Source organism: Triturus cristatus, chromosome 2_2 (genome assembly GCF_964204655.1).
Source record: "Triturus cristatus chromosome 2_2, aTriCri1.1, whole genome shotgun sequence".
NCBI classification, from domain to species: domain Eukaryota; kingdom Metazoa; phylum Chordata; class Amphibia; order Caudata; family Salamandridae; genus Triturus; species Triturus cristatus.
In genome coordinates, this window is record NC_140582.1 from 487,639,541 (window position 1) to 487,663,096 (window position 23,556).

Below are 23,556 nucleotides of genomic sequence, written 5' to 3' on the forward strand. Positions count from 1 at the left end.
TGTTTTATAGGGAGAAGAAAATGCAAGCTAGAAACTCTTCCAAGAAATATATTTTTAGCTGTGTATGTGAAAGGACCTCTTTGAATGAACTATTATGGATTTTACAGCCTCACTAGAGGGTACCTGGCACAACGAGTTGTCTTTTTATTACTTGGGAAGGGCAAGTTTAGTATGAAAAAAATACATTTGTCAGTGTTATGTTGTAGCCAGAAGTAGGTGTCAAAAACTGTTCTCTTTTTCAGGGCCTGCCGAAGCAAAGGATTTCTAAGTACCTGGCCAGAGTCCCTTATAGTCCCTATTTACAAGAAGGGAGCCTGTAATAGCCCAGCCCAATACAGACCTATCTCTCTGCTGGACTCCTCAGTCAATGTGGCCAGGCGCATTCTTTTAAGCAGACTGCAGGATTGGGCTGCGTCTAATAGTATCATCTCGGATCTGAAGTATGGGTTCCGCCCAGGCGTAGGGACTATCGACCAGGCATTAATTTGAGCCTACTCATAGGGAAATATGGGCACATTAGAGAAGGCAGCTTGTTTTTAGCATTTGTAGACTTATCCTCTGCTCATTGTGCCTGACAAATTATGGTCACTTATGCTCACCATGCGTGTAGATTACACAGTTGTGAATTTCCTTAGACATCTGTGCACATCAGGACGGGGTAGAGTACGATATGGTTTAAAAGGTGAATGTACTCAGTTATTTAGTATAGAAAGAGCAGTCCTCCAAGGATGTGTAATTGCTCCTTTCTTGTTAAACCTTTACCGTAACAGTTTAGGCAGAACCTTTACAAGCAAATGTACTGACCTACCTCAAGTCAGGCATCCAACCATCCCAGTACTTTTTTACGCCGACAACGCTGTATTAATGGCCCGGACTCCTCTGGGCTCACAGCTATTACTCGACGAATTTCCCCAGTTCATGCAGCACCATGGTTTAAAATTATTATCAGCAAAACCTTTGCAATGAAATTCGGGAAAAGAGCCTTGATATTTTCATTGATGGTACCAAAATTATGTTTACACCTACATTTCCATACCTAGGCCATGAGACCCTTGGGTGATATGTGCGCTCAATAAAGCTCTTTGACTTGACTTGAGTCTTTTGACTTGACTAGTTATTCTATTCAATAAAAAAGGGAACGGGATCAGTGTGGTTAAGTCGTGGAGGCTTCAATTTGTTAAAAGCACTGCGGCCTTGCTGAACTTCTCTAGGAAGCTGAGTATTAAACATCCAAGAGAAATGATGACCATTTATGCGGCCAAATGCAGACCGACCGCCACGTATAGATCAGAGTTATGGGGTTATGTGAATGTCGATTCACTCCAGACAGCAAAAAAAAAAAAATTAAGGAATCTCCTTGACCTCTCAAAAAGCTGTTCAGCCTTTGTCTGTCACTTTGAATTGGGAGCCCCCTACTTAGCAGACTTGATTAAGATCCAGCCAGTCTTGTTCTGGCACAAGATCTGGTATTTTGAATACACAGGGCTTAACCGCTCCATTGTAGAGGATTGCTTTAGATCTATGTCCGCATTTAATATTCCCTGGCTCAAATTTGTGCACGAATTTCTGGCCGATATTGGCCATCCTGAGTACTTAGACCACCCTGACCTTTTGATTAGTATCACTTGGAAAGCCCTAAAATTTAAATGTTACTTGTTACTTGAGAAATTCAGGTTATCCTCTGAGATTAATAAACCCTGTTTTGAAGAATCAATTGATCTTGACCAGCTATGACATGCAACTGTATCTAGCCAATGTACATAATCCGCGCCATTGATTTGTATTGGCCCGGCTGAATATTTTGCATCATTTAACAAGTTTCCCAGCCATTAACAACTGGCGTCATGAACCAGTGAAAGGCCCATGTGACAATGTATTCTTGCAGAGTACCATACACATGTAAATATTACTCTGACCTGAGAAAACGCTATATTAAGCCTCTGTTAAAACTGCTTGCTGTCGTGCAATGCCAACCAGCTTTTATTTACCTGCAATCCCTCCCAAATTGCTATACATGTTTCATATTGTCATGATTTTTACTGGTTGTTATAAGATGTAGGAAGCTGCTGTAGAAATATTACTGATTGCAAGAGGATGTTCCTGTCCCTTTTTAGGTCGAGCCTGTAACAGCGCGCTTTGTTTTCGTCGCAGGCTATTGGGCTTTGAGTGCGTCTTTCTAAGAAAGACAACACGCAATTGGGCAAAGGCGAGCGCATGTCCCGCGTTTTCTCCCCCCATGGCCTATTGGTTGCGGTTGCCCGCACGGGCGCCATGTGTTTTGAATTATCGGGCACAGATGCATGAGCGATAATTCAAATTCTCTGGACCGAGGATGGGTGATGGAAATGTTGTGTGCTTCCTGGACATGTTGAGAACTGCACCTGCACTCCCGCTCAGTTCCTCGCTATGGAGTGGGCCCTTTCTCCCGTATCATGGTCTCCCGGGCTTCTTTATGAGGTCTATGTTCGGTGGGTGAGTGTCGTGGTTTGGCAGTCGCCAGTCACTAGTGGAACATGTATACAGCTTCCTGATTCGTGACAAAAATACACCGTTTCAATTCTCCATTTTACCTGGTTCTGTGATGGATGGAGCAGGGTGGGTGTGAGACTACACAAGTGCATTCCCCTAAGATGTTTATACTTTCGCTGCAGCCTTCCTGTTCGTGACCCGCGCAGAGCATCAGTTTTCGGTTTCCTAACATCCACCTTCTGGCTTCCGTAATACTGTTCTTCCTCTAGGCCCTTGAAGGCAATCTGACCTGGTACTCTGCACTGTAGCTTGATGTGAGGAGAGGAGGCTAAAGCCCACTTGCAGTCATCTGTCGAGCGTGTGATTCCCTAGGTAGTGACAGGACCACGCTGTGGCATGTCACATACCTGCCCACTCTGGAAACTGGTGCAGCCTAACTTGGCTAACTGCACCAGCCATACATCCTCCACCACGCCCCCGCAGCACTCCAACCAACCCATTGGCACAAAGTGAGATGGGCATTTGATGTATTTTCAGAACTCCTCACACTCCCTCCTGGCATGTTTTTTCTCACGCGGGTCACCAATAACAGTACTCTGGAAATGTTTAACAGTACAATAAACAGATCGGTACATTGAACGATTATACTCTCCTAAACTTATAAGGTCCCAAAAGCGAGACCTATTGGCAATGCCAATGCTTGTTATTCTATATGTCTTAATTTATTTTTAACTGATTTTAACTCAGATATTGTATATATTTTTGCAGCTTTTATGATTCACTATGCGATTTTGAATAAAGCTTATTTTGACTTGACTTGACTTATTACGCTATCAAACATTTGTATAGAGCTGGATTGTCAGTAGTAAGGCTCCACGGTCAAAGGGGAGTGGTGCTTGATGCTGCCATGTTTACAACGATTCACACATAAATGTTTCTTTTTACCGCTCTGTCTCTCCTGAGAGTTATCTTTCTCTTTTTCATTTCTAATTCCCAAGTAACTCTTGATCAAACATTCCATTCTTTAACATTAAAGTGGAGCATTAAATCTCAAGCAGCCCTAGTTTCACTTTCATTACGTGGGAATCAATGTAACCATCTCTTCATGTATCAATGCCAAACAATTTAAAGTAACTGAAAAAGATGCCATGTTAGATATCATCTGTTTCAGAGCCAGACATTGGAGACATTATCCAGCTGGTCACAAATTAAAAAGTGTTCCGTAATAAGTAAATGTCATTACACTGACAGTATAAAATTGTTTTGCGGTCCAGTAAAAAGAGACCCATAATTTCTTTTATTGAGCCTAGTGAAGTGATATTAAAACCACACTGGTCAGCACTTTAGTGGCCAACTGGGCACCGAGGTCTGGACATAAAATTCCAAGGGCCGGGTTTAAAAATGGAGTGTACCATAAGAGAAGGAACAAAGGGAGAAAGGGAAAGAGTAAGGGGACAGATGATAGGAGGAAACAACCCATATAGGCGCGCTTCAAGGGGCTCTCAGAAGTAAAAAAAGTTTCAAGTACCTTGCATGAGTGGTGTCAACCGCACACATCTCAAGATGCTCAGGTAAGGGTGTGCATTGCAGGTAACTCACAGGCAAGTGCACCAGAAAATTTTGCAATCAGGAATAAAGAACCCCCCAGTGAAGAAACCGCTGCAAAACCTGCACAAAAGGCAGCAGAAGACACATGTGCAGTCTAGTACCCCACCGATACCATCAGAAAGTATTATAGGCTGAAATCTCCCAAGAATAAATGCAAGATGACCATCTTAAAACTCCTGCAGTCAGGAACACAGGGCACGGGCCCAACACAGAACAGAAGCAAAAGGAGGTTTCACATGGTGTTGCCCATCTTGATGTCAGGCACGCATTGATGTGCCCTAGGCACAGTTAAAAGACTACCACGTTGTACCACATGGCAGACATTTTGAAGTCTGTCACTATTATAATCAATCATCCTACACCTAGAAAAAAAGTACGAGAAAGACATTGTGCAAGAGCTGGAACAGAGGGCTCCAAAAGGCAAACAAATGAAGAGAACAAACAAGCAAAGTAGAATAAGACAGAAACTCGACACAAACACTCACCACAACCATGTCCACAGAACTTAAACCAGCCAAGAATTCAGCATCATTCTTTGGATCACCCACCCAATTCTTTGTAATCTCAGGCAACAGCATGGGCCCCATTGGGACAAATGGCTGGGCTGTTTTGATGACTTCTGGGGAGAAAGATGAAAAACAAATGTTACTGACCCTAAAAAACCTAGTAGGAGAGGAAATTTGATGTATCAGCAAAATAACACCGACCTCACAAACTGCCACATAACAAGAGGTGAGAGATGCCGGAAATTCTAGATTCCTACTTATAAGAAATGGGGTCTATTAACACTATAACTTAAACCTTGCCCCCATGCAAATGATGAGTCAGTGAGTGACTCTATAGGACGTCTGTGCAATCTAGTCATACACTGTGAATTTGGCATTATCTCAGATAAAAATGCCATTCGCCTAAGAATTATCAAAAGGTGCCAATCACAGTAACTTCGGTGCCACTTACTGAGAAAAATCTTGACGCTTGTTGACACAACTACACAACCAGGTGGAAACCCATGCAAAAAACATTATTCAAGCAGGAAATACAGATACATCTTCTCACTGCAGAGCTGGACAAGGAAGAGAACTAGTCATCAAAGATATTCCTGAACAAGAGACTGCATCAAAAGCAACAGCAAACATGAAACAGCAACTGAGAATGTTACAAGTATGTACAAGATTACCCACATGAATTGAAATGCCCTGAGATGGGACAGACTTACTAAAAACATGGCAAGGAAGACCACTATGAACACATGTGCATAGGGACAAGGAAATAAGACTTGAGAACAAAGAGAGACAGCAAACGACAACATCGCACATGCACAATACAAGAAAAGAGCAGCAGCTCATCAAAATTCATTACAAGTTCACACTGGATGACATCACAACAACCACGCAGCAGCATGTCCTCTTAGTACTTACTCATGTGTGAGTGATGAATACTTGTTCATGGTAGCCGATGAACAACCTACCAACAAGGAATATCCACACGTAACCTTCAAAATGGGAACACATTCCACAGTGTTTATCATAGACTGTGGAGTGTCACTGAACTACATTGGTGTCACCGAATACAAACAAAGGAAATCAAATGCAAAGTTTGAAAAAAGCAGATCTAAAGATCTATACATAGATGGTCAACAAACCCATGGTGCTTCTAGGAAATTTCAAAGCACTTCTGACATACTAAGACCGTTTCATAGAAGCTGTAATTAATGGCACAGATGGAGAAGCACAAGCCACATCCCTGCTGAGTCAACTGACTGCCAAACAACTCAAACGTATCACTATCCCATACAGGGTGGATGAAGAAGCATCAATGCTGAAGCAATACCCCAAACTATTCACTGGCCTGGGGATAATGAAAGTATTCAAAGTGTGCACATCAATAAATTCATAAGCCTGGTGGCTCACTACCCGCAGAAAACACTATTCCACTTGTAAAAAAAATAGTGGAAGATGAAATCCAGGAACTCCAAGCAGTGCCGACATCTCCAAATGTGACACTACTGGTAATTGTCCCAAAGAGAAGCACCGAAGGAAAGATTCACTTACCTGGCAATATAAGATTCCTAACACTGCAATCGAAACAGAAGGACACCCAGGCCCACACGAGTGACATGATCACGCTCCTGAATGGAGCCAGAATATTACCCAAACTTGAACTAAACAAAGAATACCACCATCTAGAATGACACAAGGACTGAGGGTACATTACCACATTCTCTACTATCTTGTCCAGTTTCTCTTCAAGAGTCTCAACTTCGAAATAACTTCGGCTGCGGAGATATTTCAGGACGTAATCAGAAACATAATCGGACCGATCTCCAATGCTCTAATATAGCCTTATAGCCCGCCGTAGCGGGCTATACCGGCTGTTAAAGGCCCGCTGCAAGCGAGGGACTTTAACAACAGCAGCGGGACTTTAAAAGCCGGTATAGCCCTGCTACGAAGGGCTATAAGGCTATTAGAACATTCTGCCACTAGAGGGCAGAATGTTCTAACAAAACAAAGCCCTTCAGGGAGCGCGAGGGGATTGAAATCCCCTCAGGCTCCCTGAAGTCTTTGTTCACAGCCAGAGCTGTGAACAAAGACACATTGGAATGTTGGCGCTCCGGGCTTATACCAGCCATTATAAGCCTGGAGCACTCCATTGTTTTCAATGGAGCTCCCAACATTCCAATGTTTATAATAATGACATCCTGGCATTTGGGATGACCCAAGAGGCACACAAAAATTCAATATGATGAATCACTACCACAAGCCAATCTAATTCTGAAAAATGCAAATTCATTATGGGCAAACTCAAATTCTTTGGCCATATTTTCTCAGGGAAAGTCACGCGCCCAACCCTGATAAAGTTAATACCTTAAATGACACTTCAGCACCTGAGTATGTCAGTGACATGCTATCCTTTCTGGAGAGGATGTTTTACTGCTTTAGATACATCAGGAACCACTCCACAATTAGCTGCCTCTTAAAAGAACTCATAAGAAAGCAACTCCAGTCGAGTGGATGCAAGAGTGGGAATGAGCCTTCCAAGCCCTTAAGAAGGCCTGCGGTGCCACTAACATGTCTTGCTTTAACTCCACACTTGTACAGAACTCACCATCTATGCCAGCCCAGTAGGATTGGGAACCATATTGGCCCAACACAAGAAAGGATCAGAACAGATGCACGTCATATCCTACGCTAGCTGAAGCCTCACAGGCATTGATAGGGCATATATGCAGTCTAAAAGGGGAGCCCAGAGGTTGTGTGTGCTTGCAAACACTATCACATGTTTGTGTATGTGGTAACACTTTTCTATACTGGCTGTCCACCAAGCCCTCACAACAGTTTTCGAGAACCCAAGAGCAAAAATACCACCATGTATTGAGAGGTAGGAATTCACCTACAAGAATACACACACTCCATAATTCACAAACCAGGGAAAGACAACTACTCAGCAGACTACATGTTGCCACATCCACAACTGACCCATAAGAAAGGAAGATCCACAGCAGAAGTATACATAAACTTGGTAACTGACTAAGCCTCACCACTGGCCGTCCTTGTCCAAACCAGTCCCAAACCATATGAGAAAACACTCACAGTGGCCCCACTATAAAGGAAGAAAAGAGAAGAACTTAGAAAGACAAATAGCTGCACCATAAGGAGCCAACAGAAAGAGCAGACAAACCAGAGCAAACCACATTTTGTCATGTGAGATAAAACTCTCTGTTGTGCAGGCTCCTACTCAGAGGCAAGTGTCTCATGATACCTCTGACCCTTCGCCAATAAGTTGTTGACTTAACACACGAGAGATGGGTGCCATCAAGAGATCTTAATTGAAGAGACACTGCCGGCCTGTGTCCCCTGCCAAGTAGCCTATTCCCACTACAGATGTCATCATTCACTCGATGAGTATGGCAAAATGCTGATGGTGATGTCTTCAGGCTCCTGAAATCAAGAAAATATATCCCATCATAAAGGCTGAGTACTCTTGCTATGCTTTAGTTAATTCTATGACATCAATCAGCTCAAAAGTGGTCATCCCCACATTAGGTGAGATATTTGAAGCCTAGGGGATTCCAGAGGCTGTCAAAACTGATAACGGACCATCGTTCCATAGCCTGGAATTGTTGCAATTCTCAATACATCTGAACTTCATACACTGTTGAATCACACCCAAATGGCTGTAGATGAACGGAATGCACGAGCACTTCAAGTTAACCATCAAGAAAGGGCTCTAACAAACAGAAATAAGTCACATGCCTGCCCAGCAGTTCCTCTTCACCATTCTGAGGGCATATTGAAACACCCCAAACAGCTCCACCAGAAAATGGGTGACAACACTGATGCTGGGATGAGAGACTTGCACCCCCATACTCAATTGGATACAAATGACCAACCTGCCAACAGCCTCAGTTGAAGAGATATATCAGCATGACCAAAAAGCCAAAGAAATAATGAAACAATATTCGGACTAAGAAGGCATTTATGCTGAGCAAAGATCAACATAGACAACTGGCTACTGTGAAGAGTGACCCGAAATACCACACCTAGCCAATGCAAGTCACAGCCCAGAAAGGATTGATGGAAACCAAAGCACTCAAATGAGTATTAGAAATACTAATACCTATCATCATGATGTATAGAATGTGCTAAAATCACTATGTTATATCCTACACAAACACCTAAACTTTCAAAACCACATCAACAACTTGGCCAAGGGACCTCAATTTCAATTCGTACTCCTTCGAGGAACTGAGGCGAGGCTATGGCAACTCTCGTATAACAGGGATCCCAAAAATAACCTGGCACCCCTCACAGTAGCTCTAGACCCAACTACTAGATTAGTCACAGGATCTTCATTTATTTATTCGTTCATTCATTCATTCATGCTTCAAATCATTTGAAAAGAAATGAGAAGTTTACTTTTGATGCACCTTGCAGACATAACCACAAGACTGGACCTTGGCATGGCACCTTCTCGAACCCTTCAATGGTGTCAGCTTGCTCTTTACCCCTCTGTGCACAATCGCAAACCCTCAGATAAATGAGATGACCGCTGCGACTGCAAATTCTGACCGCAGATTCCCGTTCACCGAGTAAAATATGCATGCCTAATCGCAATCCTCCTCTTCAATACCCCCCCCCCCCTTGGCCGCTGCCCACTCCACCCCCTCTTGTATATATGACCAGCCTGTGGCTTTCTCGTCCTTCAGTCTTGTATGAAAACCGATAGTGACTAAATCTGCAATGAAACATGCCTACGCATTTTTGTGAACCAGCTGTTGTGCTTGGCATGCTACCCCTTCAATCCGTTACGGCCCTGGGTTATGCTCGCCAATTAGTGTTTTTTAACTTTATTTGTATGGAATGCTTGAACAGCCTTTCGTCTTTCTTTTCTTTTTCCTTCTGTGACTTACATTTCTCTCTCACTCATAACTTCTTTCCCCTATTTCCTCTGCTCCCCCCTCCACTGTAAACCCTCTGTTTTTAGTTTCTGCTCTTTTCTAGCCTTCTCTCTTAAGCTCTTTATTCTTCTTCTCTGCTCTTTGCCTCTCCCTACCTCATCTGCTCCACGTATTACCCAGCATTAGAGAACTGCCCCGGCTTACAGGACGCTGAGCAGACAGCCGGACAGCCGGACTGCCGCAGCACGAGCCGCAATGCCACAGACAGCGCTGCTCAGGGTTACCTCACTGCCCTCCCTGCTGCAGTCATGTGGGGGAAAGAGAACCCTTTCTGCAGCAGTGAACTGAAGGGCTGACCGCTGCGGATTGTATTGTATTGTAATTGCATTTATATAGCACTTACTAGCCCTGAGGAGGAGTCAAAGCGCTTTTTTGGCAAGTAGCACTGAACCCATAAAGGATTAGTGGTGAATTAGTATAGTGAATTATGAAAGTAATTTGAGTGGTGGATATGTTAGTCTGTTATTTGAATTGAGAAGGATAGTGGAGGGACAGATGAGGAAAAAGGTTTCCATTTATATAGCACTTGCTACCCCTGATGAGAACTGAAGCGCTTTTCTGTGAGTAGCATGCTACTCTGGAACCCAAACAGGATTAGTGGGTAATTAGCATAGGGAAATGTGAAAATAATTTGAGTGGTGGACATGTTAGCCTGTAATTTGGACTGAAAAGGAATAGTAGAGGGATAGAAGAGGAAAGGGTCTATAATTTTTTTGTGGGGGGAGTTCATAGCAGTAGGAGGGCGTTTGGTATGAGTAAAGGGGAGGTGGTGGGGGAAGAGTCAGAGGGAACGGTTTAGAAAGGCTTACGGACAGTCCAATGGATGTGTCCCGCACCGACCCCAGAGCAAAACGCACTGGAGTGCGTCTGACACCAAAGTTTACAGCACTCACCCGTACTATAGGAGCAAAGAGTAAGTGACGGAACTATATCACCAGTGCTTCATTTGTAAAATAATAAGTGCCAGCGCCCTGACCAGGAGGCCACTGCAGCTTGCACCACCCATCACCCCCGTCATCGCTGCCAAAACAACTACTAACCATCTCTCTCACATGTAAATGCAACAGTTCAGATTATTCCAGGTCCCCATAGCTAAAGGAATGGCTGGGGAGGCAGGTATTTGCAATTTTAATGTATATTGTATTCATAAACAGCCGTTGTTCTGCTCATCTCTACATTAGATGAGCAGTGAAACCATGTGGCAGACTGTCCTAAGTGTGGTGTTGACAATTAAGTGCCGCTGCCGAGCACTGTAAACCAATTAAGTGCCATGAGTCCTGGAAACTACGGGCTCAAATGAAGCACTTTAAAATATCGCCACATCAGTGTGGAATGTACCAGGGCTTCAGATTAGCTTTCCTGTTGATTCCTCCTTCCCTCCCATCTTTGAACCATTGATCAAAACGTAGGGATTGGAGGAGTCAACTAGCAAAGATCACGCACTCCTCCCTGACCAGACCTGTCCGCCTGGCCCCAGATATTGATTCTCTATGGAACTTTCCTGATCCCGCCCTGGACCATATAAGTGTGCGCCCTGAGGCAGACAAGATTGAAGGACTAAAACGAGGATCTGCCTCAAACCTGACCAACTACCATTGTTTTGCCCAAAGGGGGGTGGAGACCCCCACCTGGCACATGCATAGTTGCTCCCCATGGCAAAAAAAACATGAGTTTAAGACAAATTGGAAATGGAAAAGCCAGTCCATGTGCTGCTGAGCTGCTTCTGTATTTCACCTCTCTTCTCTCTCTCCCCTCCCATGAACAGTGGGGCTGTGCCCCACAAGCCGCAGCTGCTGACTAGCCCATCATTTACAACAATGTCAAATACCATGCCTCACGATCAGTTCTAGAGAGGTACATGTTTGCCATGACACAGGCGATGCTGTCTCTGTGCTTGGCTTTTATTTGAATGTATACCATATTGTCGACGCCTCTATATTCTCACACTTTACGTGCTTTTCTCTTTTTCAGCACTGGATATCAATGTATTTACTTCACACCCGAAAACACAGCTAAGGCAAAAGAAATTCTCAGCAACATCAGTCATCTGCAGCCACTGATCTCCAACTCTGCCGAACTGCTCCTCCACTCCGCCAAGCAGCGCTCTGCAGACAGCCTGAAGAGCTCCTTAAAGACGCTCTCAGAGAAAGTAAGTGCGTGTCTTTGGGGCGGCGGAAACCAAAAGACTCATGTGGCCCATTTGTTTTCTAAAACTGAGGAGTTCCGTCTTTGCACATGAGCTGGGCCAGTGTTCTTCACTCACGAACACGCTGATAAACATGCTCTGATAAGCATTGCTATAAATAAGGTTTACATCATAATCTAAAATATAGTATAACAATGGTTGTATGTTCGGCTATTGACACAGAAATATCGTCTGACATAAACATCGTGTCTTGACTACAAATACAGCGATCAGTGGGTGGAAATATTCTGTTACTCCAAGGAGGGAAACATTATTGCAAACGGTATATGGCACGCAGTATTTATATGCTTGGATATTCTGCCAACAATACTCTGGTATCACACTTCTCTGTCTGCATGAAGCATTATTTCAGAAGCAATCACAAGCTACCAGGTCTCGTGCCTGTCCCTGAGACGCGGAACTCTTTTAAGGTCTGTATTACCAGGGTCCGCTCCAGTTTTGCAAGTTATTCAGTTTTGTAAAGTGTTTAGTTACCTCATTATTTTTTCTTCCTGTTGTATTTGTTGTGGCACAGCGGATGAGTGTAGTATACCCGAAGCAATTTGGCAGATCGCATTGTATTTGTAATGCAGAGCACATTAGATTACATGAAGTGTTTGTCTCGGCTCTCTAAAGGATTAACAGTTGCTAAGCCGTTCGCAGATGTTAGGTTTTGGTGATGGATTGCTAACGTACTTAATTTGTAAAATAAATAAATACGTGCCAGTGTCCTTGTTGGAAGGCCACTGCAGCCTGCCCACCCGCACCCTGGCAGTGCCGCCAATGGCAGTACCTGTAGTGTTTGGGCCCTAGGCCCTCATGCTAGGAATCACTGACGCAGACACATACTTCGCTGGTGGGTTAACTGGCCACGAGCACGTGCGCTCGGCCCTTTTATTAGCCTAGTCACCTGACCCAGTGACGTAGGTGGTGGGTGGGTGTAAAGTGTAGAGCATACACTTCTGAACACTAGAACGTGTCCATGCTAGGACACTACATTCCTCCCAATCTTTAATAACAAAAACCCGGAGTCAAATGTCCAACCTAGGGGAGAAAGAAATATATATACAGATGTAATACAGTGACTAAACTTCTGCAGAGTCGCTCACGCTTCAGCCGCCTGGAGTCACAGACGATGTTCTTCCTGTCGCGGACGATGTTCTTCCTGTCGCGGACAATCACCAGTTCACTGTGGCACCAGTCATGGGTGCTCGATGGAGTTAGTCTGTTTGACGGCTCTGCCTTGAAGTTGCTCTCACAGTCTTTCTTCGCTTTACTTTCTTGGCGACAAACGCAGTTGTTGAGTTCTTTTGGTTCAGCGCTAGATGTTGCCATTTATCTTTTTAGTCCAGTCCTTTTCTTTATCGGTGGCGTGTGTTCTGTTTTGCAGAAAGACGGGTTATTCGCAAGACACCCCTCTCACCAGGGCGCCCCTCTCACAGGTGTTCCCCTGCCACGGGATATCCTTGAGGCCCTCTTCCTCAGATCTGGCCTGGGTTCAGTGTCCTGTATCGTGTTACTCCCATGCCGATAAGTACGGGTGCGGAGGAGACGGCAGGTCTCACCTCAGATGCCGCAGTCAGACCTGGAGGGTGGCTGTTGGCTCCTGTCTTTAGCACGCGAAGTCTTCATCCTCCTGAGACCTTTCCTGAAGGGCGGCTGATGACCATCTCTCGTCGCGGGGATACTCTCTCTCACCGGCATCCCTGAGGCCTTTGCCCCTGAGTCACCACGGCTGGCATTGACCAGTGTCCGTGTAACCCCAAAGGTGGGTGTTTCGAATGGTCCGGCCTGCTCACCTCTGCAGATCCCAGGTGTGCTGAAAGCATCATCAAACAGATGGTCTTTTCTCCGTGCCACGGGTGTTCTTCAGGACTTGCGCACTGTGTTCTGACGCTTGTCACCTTCCTTGTCTTTGAGGTGTGAGTAGTCTTGCCACACTCTTCTCTCTGTCCTTGTCTTTGAGGTGTGAGTAGTCTTGCCACACTCTTCTCCTTCCTCTATTTCTTTCTCCGTGAGGATGTCCATGTCACTCTGACTTCTTCTCCTTCTTACAGTGGCAACAGTGGCAACCGTGCCACTCAGATCTTTCTTTCCCCTTTTCCTTTAAGTGGCAGACGTGCCACTCTGATGTCATCCTCCTTCTTGTAGTGGCAAACGTGCCACTCAGACATTTTCTTTTCTTGTAGTGGCAAACGTGCCACTCAGACGTCTTCTTTTCTTGTAGTGGCAAACGTGCCACTCTGGTCTCTTCATCTCTTCGCTTCACGACCTACTCTGGACCGTTTCTGTTCTCCTCTTATCTGGCCAGGCTTCTCCATGCAGCGCGCGCACTCTGCACGTGTTCCCCCTGGTCTTGTCCTCGTCCGAGAACACTCTCTTCATCTTCTTCAGCATTCCGAGTTCGGGTCGTGACCTTCTCTTCATCTTCACCTTGTCACCAGTTACTTCGGTTGAAGTTCGTGGGGCCATGCTCATGGTCCGCTTCGGTCTTCTCCCTTTCACCAGTTGCTTTGGTTCTTCTTGAGCTTCTTGGACCACTTGACGGTCCGCGCTGCCGATCACTGGCAGGATATCTTCGGTCTCGCGTCAGACCTCTTTGTGCAACTCCTGGCGAGTCGGCTTCTTTGGTGCGACCATGTGGCAGGTCGGCTGGGCCTTTGTGGTGCGACCGTTCGGCTGGTCGGCTTGACCTTTGTGGGGCGACCGTTTGGCAGGTCGGCTGGGCCTTTGTGGTGCGACCATTTGGCTGGTCGGCTTGACGGGGTGCATCACGTCGTGTGACTACCTTTGTCCGCTGCCTTGTCAGGCGCTGGTGCGTGCTACTCTTCGTACCGTCGTGGTACATCTTCAGTGTAGCGTTGCTCCTAGTATCATGATTACTTGATGTGGTGGCTTCTTGGCGCCACCGTCAGACCTTGCGGTACGTGCCTTGCTGCCTCTTCTCCCTTGCCGTCGGTCTCCTGTAGCTGCTGGACTTCCTTGGCTTGCTGTAGGCTTGTTGGTTTCTTAGTGCTGCAGTACCACCAGTGGCCACTGGGTGGCAGTGTTGCTTTTCTTTGGCTTCAGCAGCAACCTTCTGTACTGCCAGAGCTCTATGCCTTGTTTTCCTTTCCACCATTTCCCCAGGCTCCGGTAGAGTGCAGAGGGCTGGAGGGAAGCTGGAGCCAGGCAGACCAGTGGAGTCCAGATGGGGCTGGAGTTGGAGCAGAGCAGTGGAGTCCAGGACACGTGGCAGCAGGTAAGTCTTTTTTCTTGTATTTATTTCTTTGTGTACTTAAGTTTATTGAGAGGCAGGGGGCACAGGCATTGTGAGGAAGCTACCCTCGAGTTAAGGGCATTACTCTGTGTGCGAGATGTGGGGCTCTTGTCACTGCGGGTGGGCTCCGCTTTACTTTTCAGCAGCTGCATGGAGGGCCCAGGCACGTGGGCTGCGCAGAGGGCGAGGCAACACTCCTTGGGGGGCATGGTGCCATCGCGCACACCGTATGAGTCAATTTTCGGCGGCGCTGGCCGCTTGCTCGCAGTTCTTTCGTGTGCTGCGCGGTGGGGCATACTCCTCCGGCCGGCGGCGGCCATTCGTTGCACTTACGATCGCCCTCATGCGGGGTAGGCACCCGCTGGTAGTAACTTTGTTTTTCTTGTACTGTCTTTGCCTCGCGGGCGCTCGTCCCCTTTGTTTATTTATTTCGCGCGAGCGGCGCTGGCCGCATGCAGTTCTGGGCCTCTCTCCCTCCCTCCCGCGGCAGCCTCGCACACTTCTCCTGCTGCGCGGGGGGGGAGTTTTGGTGCTGATTACCGGCACTGGCCGGCGGTCCTGTGTAGTGCTGCGGGTGGGCTCCGCTTTTACTTTCCAATTCTCCCACCCCCGCAGCAGGTCCCTTCCCTTCACGGACCATGCGGGGGGGGTCTTGCCGGTGCCGCTCGCTTCTCTTCGCCGGGGCAGAACGGGGTTGGCTCCCGCTGTCGCTTTATGCTAATCCCGCCCCCACCGCAGCAGCAGCGGCACAAAGCTTACACGCTGCGGGTGGGGGGGGGAGAGTCACGGCATACCTTCAGTCGGCGGGGTGGGCTCTCGACCGGCTTCCTCGCACGGACTTCAGTACACGTGGCCGTTACTTCTGGTGCGGCTCCTCTCTGTTTGGCCGGCGGGCCTCTTGTCTCCCGCGGGTGGGCTCCGCGTGGATCGCTGCCCCTTGGTGGGTCGCGGCCGATGCGGGTGGGCTCCGCACGGTCCGCACTTCCTCTCCTTCACCGGGCAGGTCGCGGCCGATGCGGGTGGGCTCCGATCGATCTGCTGGTCACCACCGGACACGCTCCTCACCACCCGGCACTGTGGCTGGTTCGACGGGGTCGGGGTGGGCACCCGACTTCCGCTACTTCTCCTTGGGGCACAGCGCCCGCCCGCAGGTCGTCGCGGCGGTGCGGGGTGGGCACCCGGTCACCGCAGGGCCTGCTGCGGGCTCTGCTCGCCTGGCTGGCTTCTCGGCGCGTTGCGCCGTCACCCAGGGGTGTGCTCACCGGGCAGTCCTCTTTCCCCCTCATTCATCAATGCTGCGCCGATCGGGGGCTGCACACGCGGGGTAGATTACCCGCCTCGTCGCCATTGTAGTGTTTGGGCCCTAGGCCCTCATGCTAGGAATCACTGACGCAGACACATACTTCGCTGGTGGGTTAACTGGCCACGAGCACGTGCGCTCGGCCCTTTTATTAGCCTAGTCACCTGACCCAGTGACGTAGGTGGTGGGTGGGTGTAAAGTGTAGAGCATACACTTCTGAACACTAGAACGTGTCCATGCTAGGACACTACAGTACCAACATAAAAGCTAACCATTGCACTCCTACAGGTGTGACAATTCAGACTATTTTAGGCCACAAAAAGCTGTAATAATGGCGTGAAAGGCTGGAATAATTACTTTTCAATGTACATTGACTTAATAAACACGGTTGTTGTGCTCATCTGAGAATGAAAAGAAAGCGCCACCATTTGGTGGACCGTCACTAGAATCAGTGCTGGCAATTAAGGGCCAGGGCTGAGCACCAGAAACCATTGGAACAAATGTAGCGCTGGCTAACGGAAAACAGCCTTCACAGCGAGGCTTTTACCATGTTTTACCATGAATACGCCTTTACAATGCATGCCTTTACCACGCCTTTAAGGTAAGTTGGGAGGTCTGGGGGGGGGGGTTTCTCCTTCCAGAAATACGTTTTTTATATATTTATAAATATATAAACAATACTTGGTAATGGCATGCGTTGTAAAGGCATATGCGTTCTAACATAAATGTGGAGAAAAAATGTGTTGTAAGGGCATGCAGAGTATTTCCCTGCATTGTTCCGTCAGACAACCATTGCTAACTCGTCAAGGGGCAGTGACGTGACGAAGCTTGAGGGGGGCCCCAGCAAGGTACGAGGAGAGACCCCCTCCGGGCTCAATCAGGAGCTCCAGGGCCGGAGCACTGTGCTGAGGGGGCCCCCTGGAGCCTGCGGGGGCCTTTGATACGCCCCTGTCAGGGGGTCAATCTGAATTTGAAGTCTCAGTCTGCAGTGGGGCTTTCACAACATGCCCTTAGCTTGAGTGAAGCAGATTTGAGTTCCAACCGGGTTTAATTCCTTTGCCTCAATGTAAAGATACTCACTCTCAAACCTTTTTTACATGATTTTCGAATCCAAAAATCACTCATCTACCAAAACAATAATTTGCAGAGTTTATACTTCAAAACCCTGAAGTTCCGGTGGTGCATATATTTCATACCTGATTAAAACAGAACAATATTTATCATACTGTGGATGCATCTTCAGGAAATTCAGTTGTGAACTAACAGAAGAAGAGTGAAAATGCAAGAAAGAAACTTCACACCAAATTAGCCTTCCAACACAGTCTTGGCTGTAAATTTTTGGATTCTGGTCTCCTGATTTTAGAGTACTTTAAGAGAGCGAGGCAAGAAAATATATATATATCTATGTATACATTGTAATTTTTAACACTTAGATGTGGTAGCAAGCAAAGGAATGCTTTACATAGTGGGACAGAGTGAATGATTCTGGGTTGTGTAAAAAGGCATTTCTTTACTCTATTTGGCCGCATTGCTGCAAGTGCCGCGAAGTTAATTGTTTTCTGTGGATGAGACTCCTTTTGTAGAGATGCATTGTCAGCTGTTTCCTTACATTTAGAAATGGAGGAACACGTCTGGATCTATCATGAATTGAGCCGTTGTTTTATATCTTCTTTCCAATAGGATTACCCAATCAAGAAGGGGCATATTAGGGTTGTTTCAGAACTATTACTACAAAGAGCTCTCCTGCCTGATGATGGGAGCTTCAGCAGGAAATTTTTAGGGATCATTTAGACCTGGTTCCGCGTATAAAACGATGTGCAAATTTAATTTGTGCCTGTTTTTGCACCAGCGCCTGTCGAGAGATAAGCACAAGTTGGGGTACCTGCTATAAATGTGTTGATGTGCCACCAGCTCTCTCCTGAAGGAAATTGACCATGAAAACATTTGCACTAGTACTAAGAACACAATCAACAAGCATTTGCAATGCAATAGGTCTCGCATTTATAAGAGTTTGAGCTATTGGCATTGTAAAATTACAATGCCTTTTATTTATGTTTTGGTTTTAAAACAAATAAAAGGCATTGTCATTTACAATGTCAGTAGCATAAACTCGCATAAAAGCAGTGTGTGGAGTGCAGCAGTGTGCGGCGTGCAGCAGTGTGCGGCGTGCAGCAGTGTGTGGCGTGCAGCAGTGTGTGGCGTGCAGCAGTGTGAGGCGTGCAGCAGTGTGAGACGTGCAGCAGTGTGTGGCGTGCAGCAGTGTGTGGCGTGCAGCAGTGTGTGGCGTGCAGCAGTGTGTGGCGTGCAGCAGTGTGCGGCGTGCAGCAGTGTGTGGCGTGCAGCAGTGTTTCATGTAGCAGTGTGAGGCATGCAGCACTGTGGCGTGCAGTGGCGTGCAGCAGTGTGCGGCAGTGTGCGGCGTGCAGCAGTGTGCGGCGTGCAGCAGTGTGCTGCGTGCAGCAGTGTCGTGCAGCATGCAGCAGTGAGTAATGCAGCAGTGTGCAGCAGTGTGTGGCGTGGTTTGTAAACAACAAGAAAAGCGGACATCAAGGGTGGGAGGGAACGAGCATATGGGGTGTGAGTTATAACGAAAGTTAATTGTTGTAAGAGAGGATGCAGGAAGTGAGGCCGAGCGCGCGCTGGCGAAAGCAGTCTGCTGCTTTCAAGTCCGATGCCAGATGCCAGCTTCGCGCTTGAATGCGTCACATGCACTGGCCATAAACCGCATTCTTAAGGTGCTGAACGTCAGAATTGTATGATGTGCAGGCAGTGCTAAAGTCACTGGATATGTAACAGAGGAGGCTTTCACATACAGCCTAATCTCATCGATTTACTAATGGATTTTAATGCTGTAATTGATGAGGCGAGGGTAGAGGGGGCGGGCTTAAGGGAAAAGTTGAATGGGACACAGATGAATGTTTTGAAGTTCCCCAATTAATAGAGGGGCGTACATTGCAGTGCTATTTTCGACTCTCTTCGATACAATTATAGCTCTTCATTCGCTCTCATGGAAATTGTGAGATTTTAGGATTTTCTTTATTTGCTGTCAGTATTCCATGTGTGGACTTTCAATCAGTTCAATTTAGATCTCTTGTCATGGCAGGGCTTCTGCTATTTTAGTAGGGGTTCATTAGCGGGCACTTTTATGTGATTCTCTCTTCGACTGACAGGATGGTCACGGCTGAATCACGGACCAGTAGACCTCTAGCACCAGAAGATCTCGAGCGTAGCCTTAAAGCACCAGCAGCACTATCTGGATAGCAAAGTTGACAAAACATAATCTGCGGCGCCTACCCAGTGACCTTCAGAAGAGTGCCAACCGCATAAGGGATACCACCATTTACAATGCAGAGGGATGGTGTAAGCATGCTTCTGGTTCCAGGGCCAAGCCTCCCTTTCCTGAAATCTGGTCAGCTTCTCTTACACCCTAGGTGGAGATAACCCATCTGCAATGAAACAAACTCCAGACAGATCGTTTGCATTTGTTTCAAGAAGAATGGTGAAACCAGCACACCACGCTGTACTAATTTAAAGCCACTAGACCCTAGTCAGTCACTAACAGGCTCTCTTTGACCCTCAGTGATGTAGTGCTTGATGAATTCAGCCAGGAAAATGCTTTATTTCAGGGCCGGCATTAGTGCTGGTGGCGCCCTGTGCGACAATGTTTGTTGGCGCCCCCCAATGGACACCTCCACCACGGATTCTCTCACTAGCACCCTTTAACAGTGACCAAGTCACCATAACCACACTCTCTCAGATGCATTGAATTAGTTATATAGCGCCACTCATACCAGTGTAGGGTGTCCGAGCACTTTGCATCACACACACATTACACAGAGACAATCAATCATACGAGTGTAAATCAGTGTATAGGAAATGTTACTTAAGCCAAAGCACTGAAAGTTTAGGAGTCACATGTCACCCATACTGGTAGGCAGTATAGTTTAAGAGTGCTTGGTGTGGAGAAGCACAAACGCAGAGTCGAAAAAGAAACAGCATAGTTGGGAGTTTTCTTTAATAATAAGAATCGATTTCTAGCCAAATTAACCCTTTTTGCAACATTAATCAATGTTCTAATAATGTATACTTTGCAGTGTGTATGCAGTTCTGGGATCAAAGTTAATAGCTCACTGTTGTATATTAGGACTTTAAGTTATAAATTGCAAGTAACAAAACGATGTCTCTTTTGAAAGCAGTAATCTGCTGACCTGTTTACATCATATGTAATCTACTTGATACAAGTTCTTTGCAGCAGGCATATTAACCCTCTGCACTAACTTCACCTAAATCAAAACCTCAACTATACAAAACGCTGATCTCTCTCCAGGAAGATAATCACACGAGTTTTCTTGACATTTATGTGAGGCCTGGTAATTGCAGGCCGAAAGAAACGCTGCAGCAGGTGCTTCAAAAGCTTAATAAACTTTCAAACACGGCGCCCCCAGGAAGCCAGCACCTGGTGCGGTGGCACCGGTCGCACCGCCCTAAAGCCGGCCCTGCTTTATTTGCACATAAATGAAACGTGGATTTTCATCATTTTTGTGAATTTTGCTTGATTGCGCTAAAATATCATTTGAAATGGATACGTCACACCCACACTTGCTTTGGGACATACCTTCTTCCTTCCTTCACCCTATGATATGGTGTTCAAAAGACCAAACCAAGTGCAATGATGTTGACAATTAAAAAAATATAATTAAAATCCTATCGGATTAGTACCCCAATTAGGTACCATAAGTGCGCTGCTCTTGTGCATCTTTGCAGACAGGAATCACGGGAGGAATTCTGGCAGGTTTTTATTTGGAGCAGGTGACAGAAGTGTCTAGAAAACATTTGGGGGTGGGGGGGTAATTCTTCCAGCAATAGGCAGCCCTTTGACCCCAAAGGGCGTTGCGCGCCTGTGGCCCAGCCACAACTGCAGAACACCCGAGCTCCTGGTTCCGAATGAAAACGACGGGAAAGCCAGCTTTCGGGTGAGATGACAGACGAAGGAGCTGACATTTCCGAGTAAATCGCCATCTTCCCACACGAGCGAGCTGCAGCCCTCCTTATCCGCTCTGCTGAGGCGCCAATGCTACTCATCTTACACAGGGCGTTTGCAGGCTCCGAATAGGAGCAGGACGGCTGAGCACCAGCATCGCTTTTTACTGGCAGCATTTGTATGTGTGCGTTAGTCTGGAGGAGGGAAGAGGGGATGTGGTCGTATATGCATCTATGACTGCTAGACAGAACTGTACACACACAATAGTGAACATGTTTGATGCTCCGTTGTCATGGAGATCAGCTAAGTACAGTTGCTGCTAAAAAAACAAAAAAGCTCAAGATGCGATAATAATAACAGTTACGAGCAAGTGCACGTCTTGACGATGCGCCCCGGCACCAGGCCAACGGGAACGGCAAACACTACGTCAGAAGCCCTTTGACTGGCATCACACACTGACGGCAGGAGAATGCAGTAGGCATACGGGCTTTTGTCTGCGGGATTTGAATCGGAAGACAGTAAATGCTGAGAACAGTATTTTATTGGGCAACGACAAAATACGGAATAATAGTATTTGATCTCATGGGTGACCCGTGAAACTAGACCGGGAGACCCATGAAACCGGATTAAACAGTCTCTATACCTCTAAAATGCAACCCCTTCCTCCACTGTTAAAATGCTAACTTTTCAACAAGCATTCGGCCGCGCGGCCGTAAAAGTAACGGCCGCACGGCCGTGGAAACGAAAGTAATAGTGATCGCGATCAAAGTGAAAGTGATCGCGATCGCTTGGAGGAGCGCTGTGTGGCAAGCACGTGAGTGGTGCGCGCACAGCAGTGATTGGCGGCTGCGCACGTGCACGCTCACTCAAGCTTTAGGCCACAGGCAGCACTTTTAAAATCCCAACTACAAAATGTCTCTCCGCGCCAGCGCATGCGCTGGCCTCAGCGAGACCTAAAAAGGTGCAAATATCCTTCGTGTGTTTTCTTCACCATTATTTTAAATCTAAATTCACATCCAATGCAAATTACAATTACACAGTGGCACAACCTTTATTTACACCAATATGTTTTTATAGCCCTAGTTCATAACTAAGAGTAAATGTGCTACATTTAAGGTGCCCCGAAACCTCAACAAAACATGACTACAGACATGTAGAGTAAACTTCCCTGACAAACCCCTTACTCAACATTTAGAGGCTTGGATAAGCACAGTCTTCCTGCTTGCAGGATAGACTTGGGGATGCAATGCACAGTATAAGCCAAATGATAAAAAGATGATATAAAAAGAGTAAGGTTCAGCCAATTAAATGTATTAAAATAATATTTTCTACTAGACAATGTCCTTTATTAAACAATGTAATAGTTATCCAAGTCTTTTTAGGCCAAATTGTGCTTGCGGTAAATATCTGTATCATGTTGTGCGATGTCTGCTGGGGGATCAGTCCTGAATTTATTCTGAGTTTGAAATATAGGACGAGAAGAAACACGCTAATTGCATGTGTTTTTATCCATTTCAAGCTCCACAAATTCCGATTTTGAGAGTTTGCGGACATGTTATGTTTAATTTTGAGATTGGAGAAATCATGTGGGCAAGTTAGTACCTGCTTTAGAATCCTGATATTGGAAGTCAGCTCCTTTTTGCACCACAATTGGGATTTGCACATTACTCAGAATAGGAGCCTTAGTGGAACAAGAGGCTTAGCCAGATTAAAAAAAGAAGAGACCTAGCTTGCTGGTGGCCGAGGAAGAGCACACAGTGCCAAGTTAACCTTCGCCTAGTCATTTCTCTTATGATATCACCTATAAGCAATTCTTGGGTTCTGAAGATGTCTGGTGATGATGATGCAGTGTTTCAGTGTGGCTCAGTGTGCTCTTGCAGTCCTATTGCTTGGGTCTGTTGATGTTTCTGTAAATAGGAGTTGTGGGTCCTGCGCTGCTCTTAAATTGAAACTTATGTATAGTGGTGGATTTTTCTAAATACTGGAGTTTAAAGTTCCTAATCTATGAAAGAAAAGTGCACGCAATTAAAACGTGTGGTAAAGTTCTGAGAAGGTTTTACCTTTATTTCTTCAAAGTGTGCACACTCTTGGAAGTTTTCTTATGCTTTAATCTTCGCTTGATTTGTGAACAGGATTGTTCACTATACCATCCTCAGACCAATCAATGCTTGTGATTTAAATCAATAATCACAACAATATTAGACAAATCAATGCTTATGATTTGTATCAGTACTTACTCAGGCCCTGGGTGCAGACAGTACCAAGAAAATGAGAAAACCTTAAACTGGAGTTCGCT

The 23,556-nt window shown here is 46.2% G+C and overlaps 1 protein-coding gene across 4 annotated transcripts in view; it reads left to right on the plus strand.

Moving 5' to 3' along the window:
• INPP4B (inositol polyphosphate-4-phosphatase type II B) overlaps positions 1–23,556 on the plus strand; it is a 2,419,090-nt gene that overhangs the window by 1,824,591 nt on the left and 570,943 nt on the right. For all 4 annotated transcript variants that reach the window (XM_085641585.1, XM_085641586.1, XM_085641588.1 and 1 more), the window contains one exon: positions 11,507–11,684. In XM_085641585.1, coding sequence (XP_085497711.1) covers positions 11,507–11,684 — 178 coding nt within the window. The remainder of the gene's footprint in view (positions 1–11,506; positions 11,685–23,556) is intronic.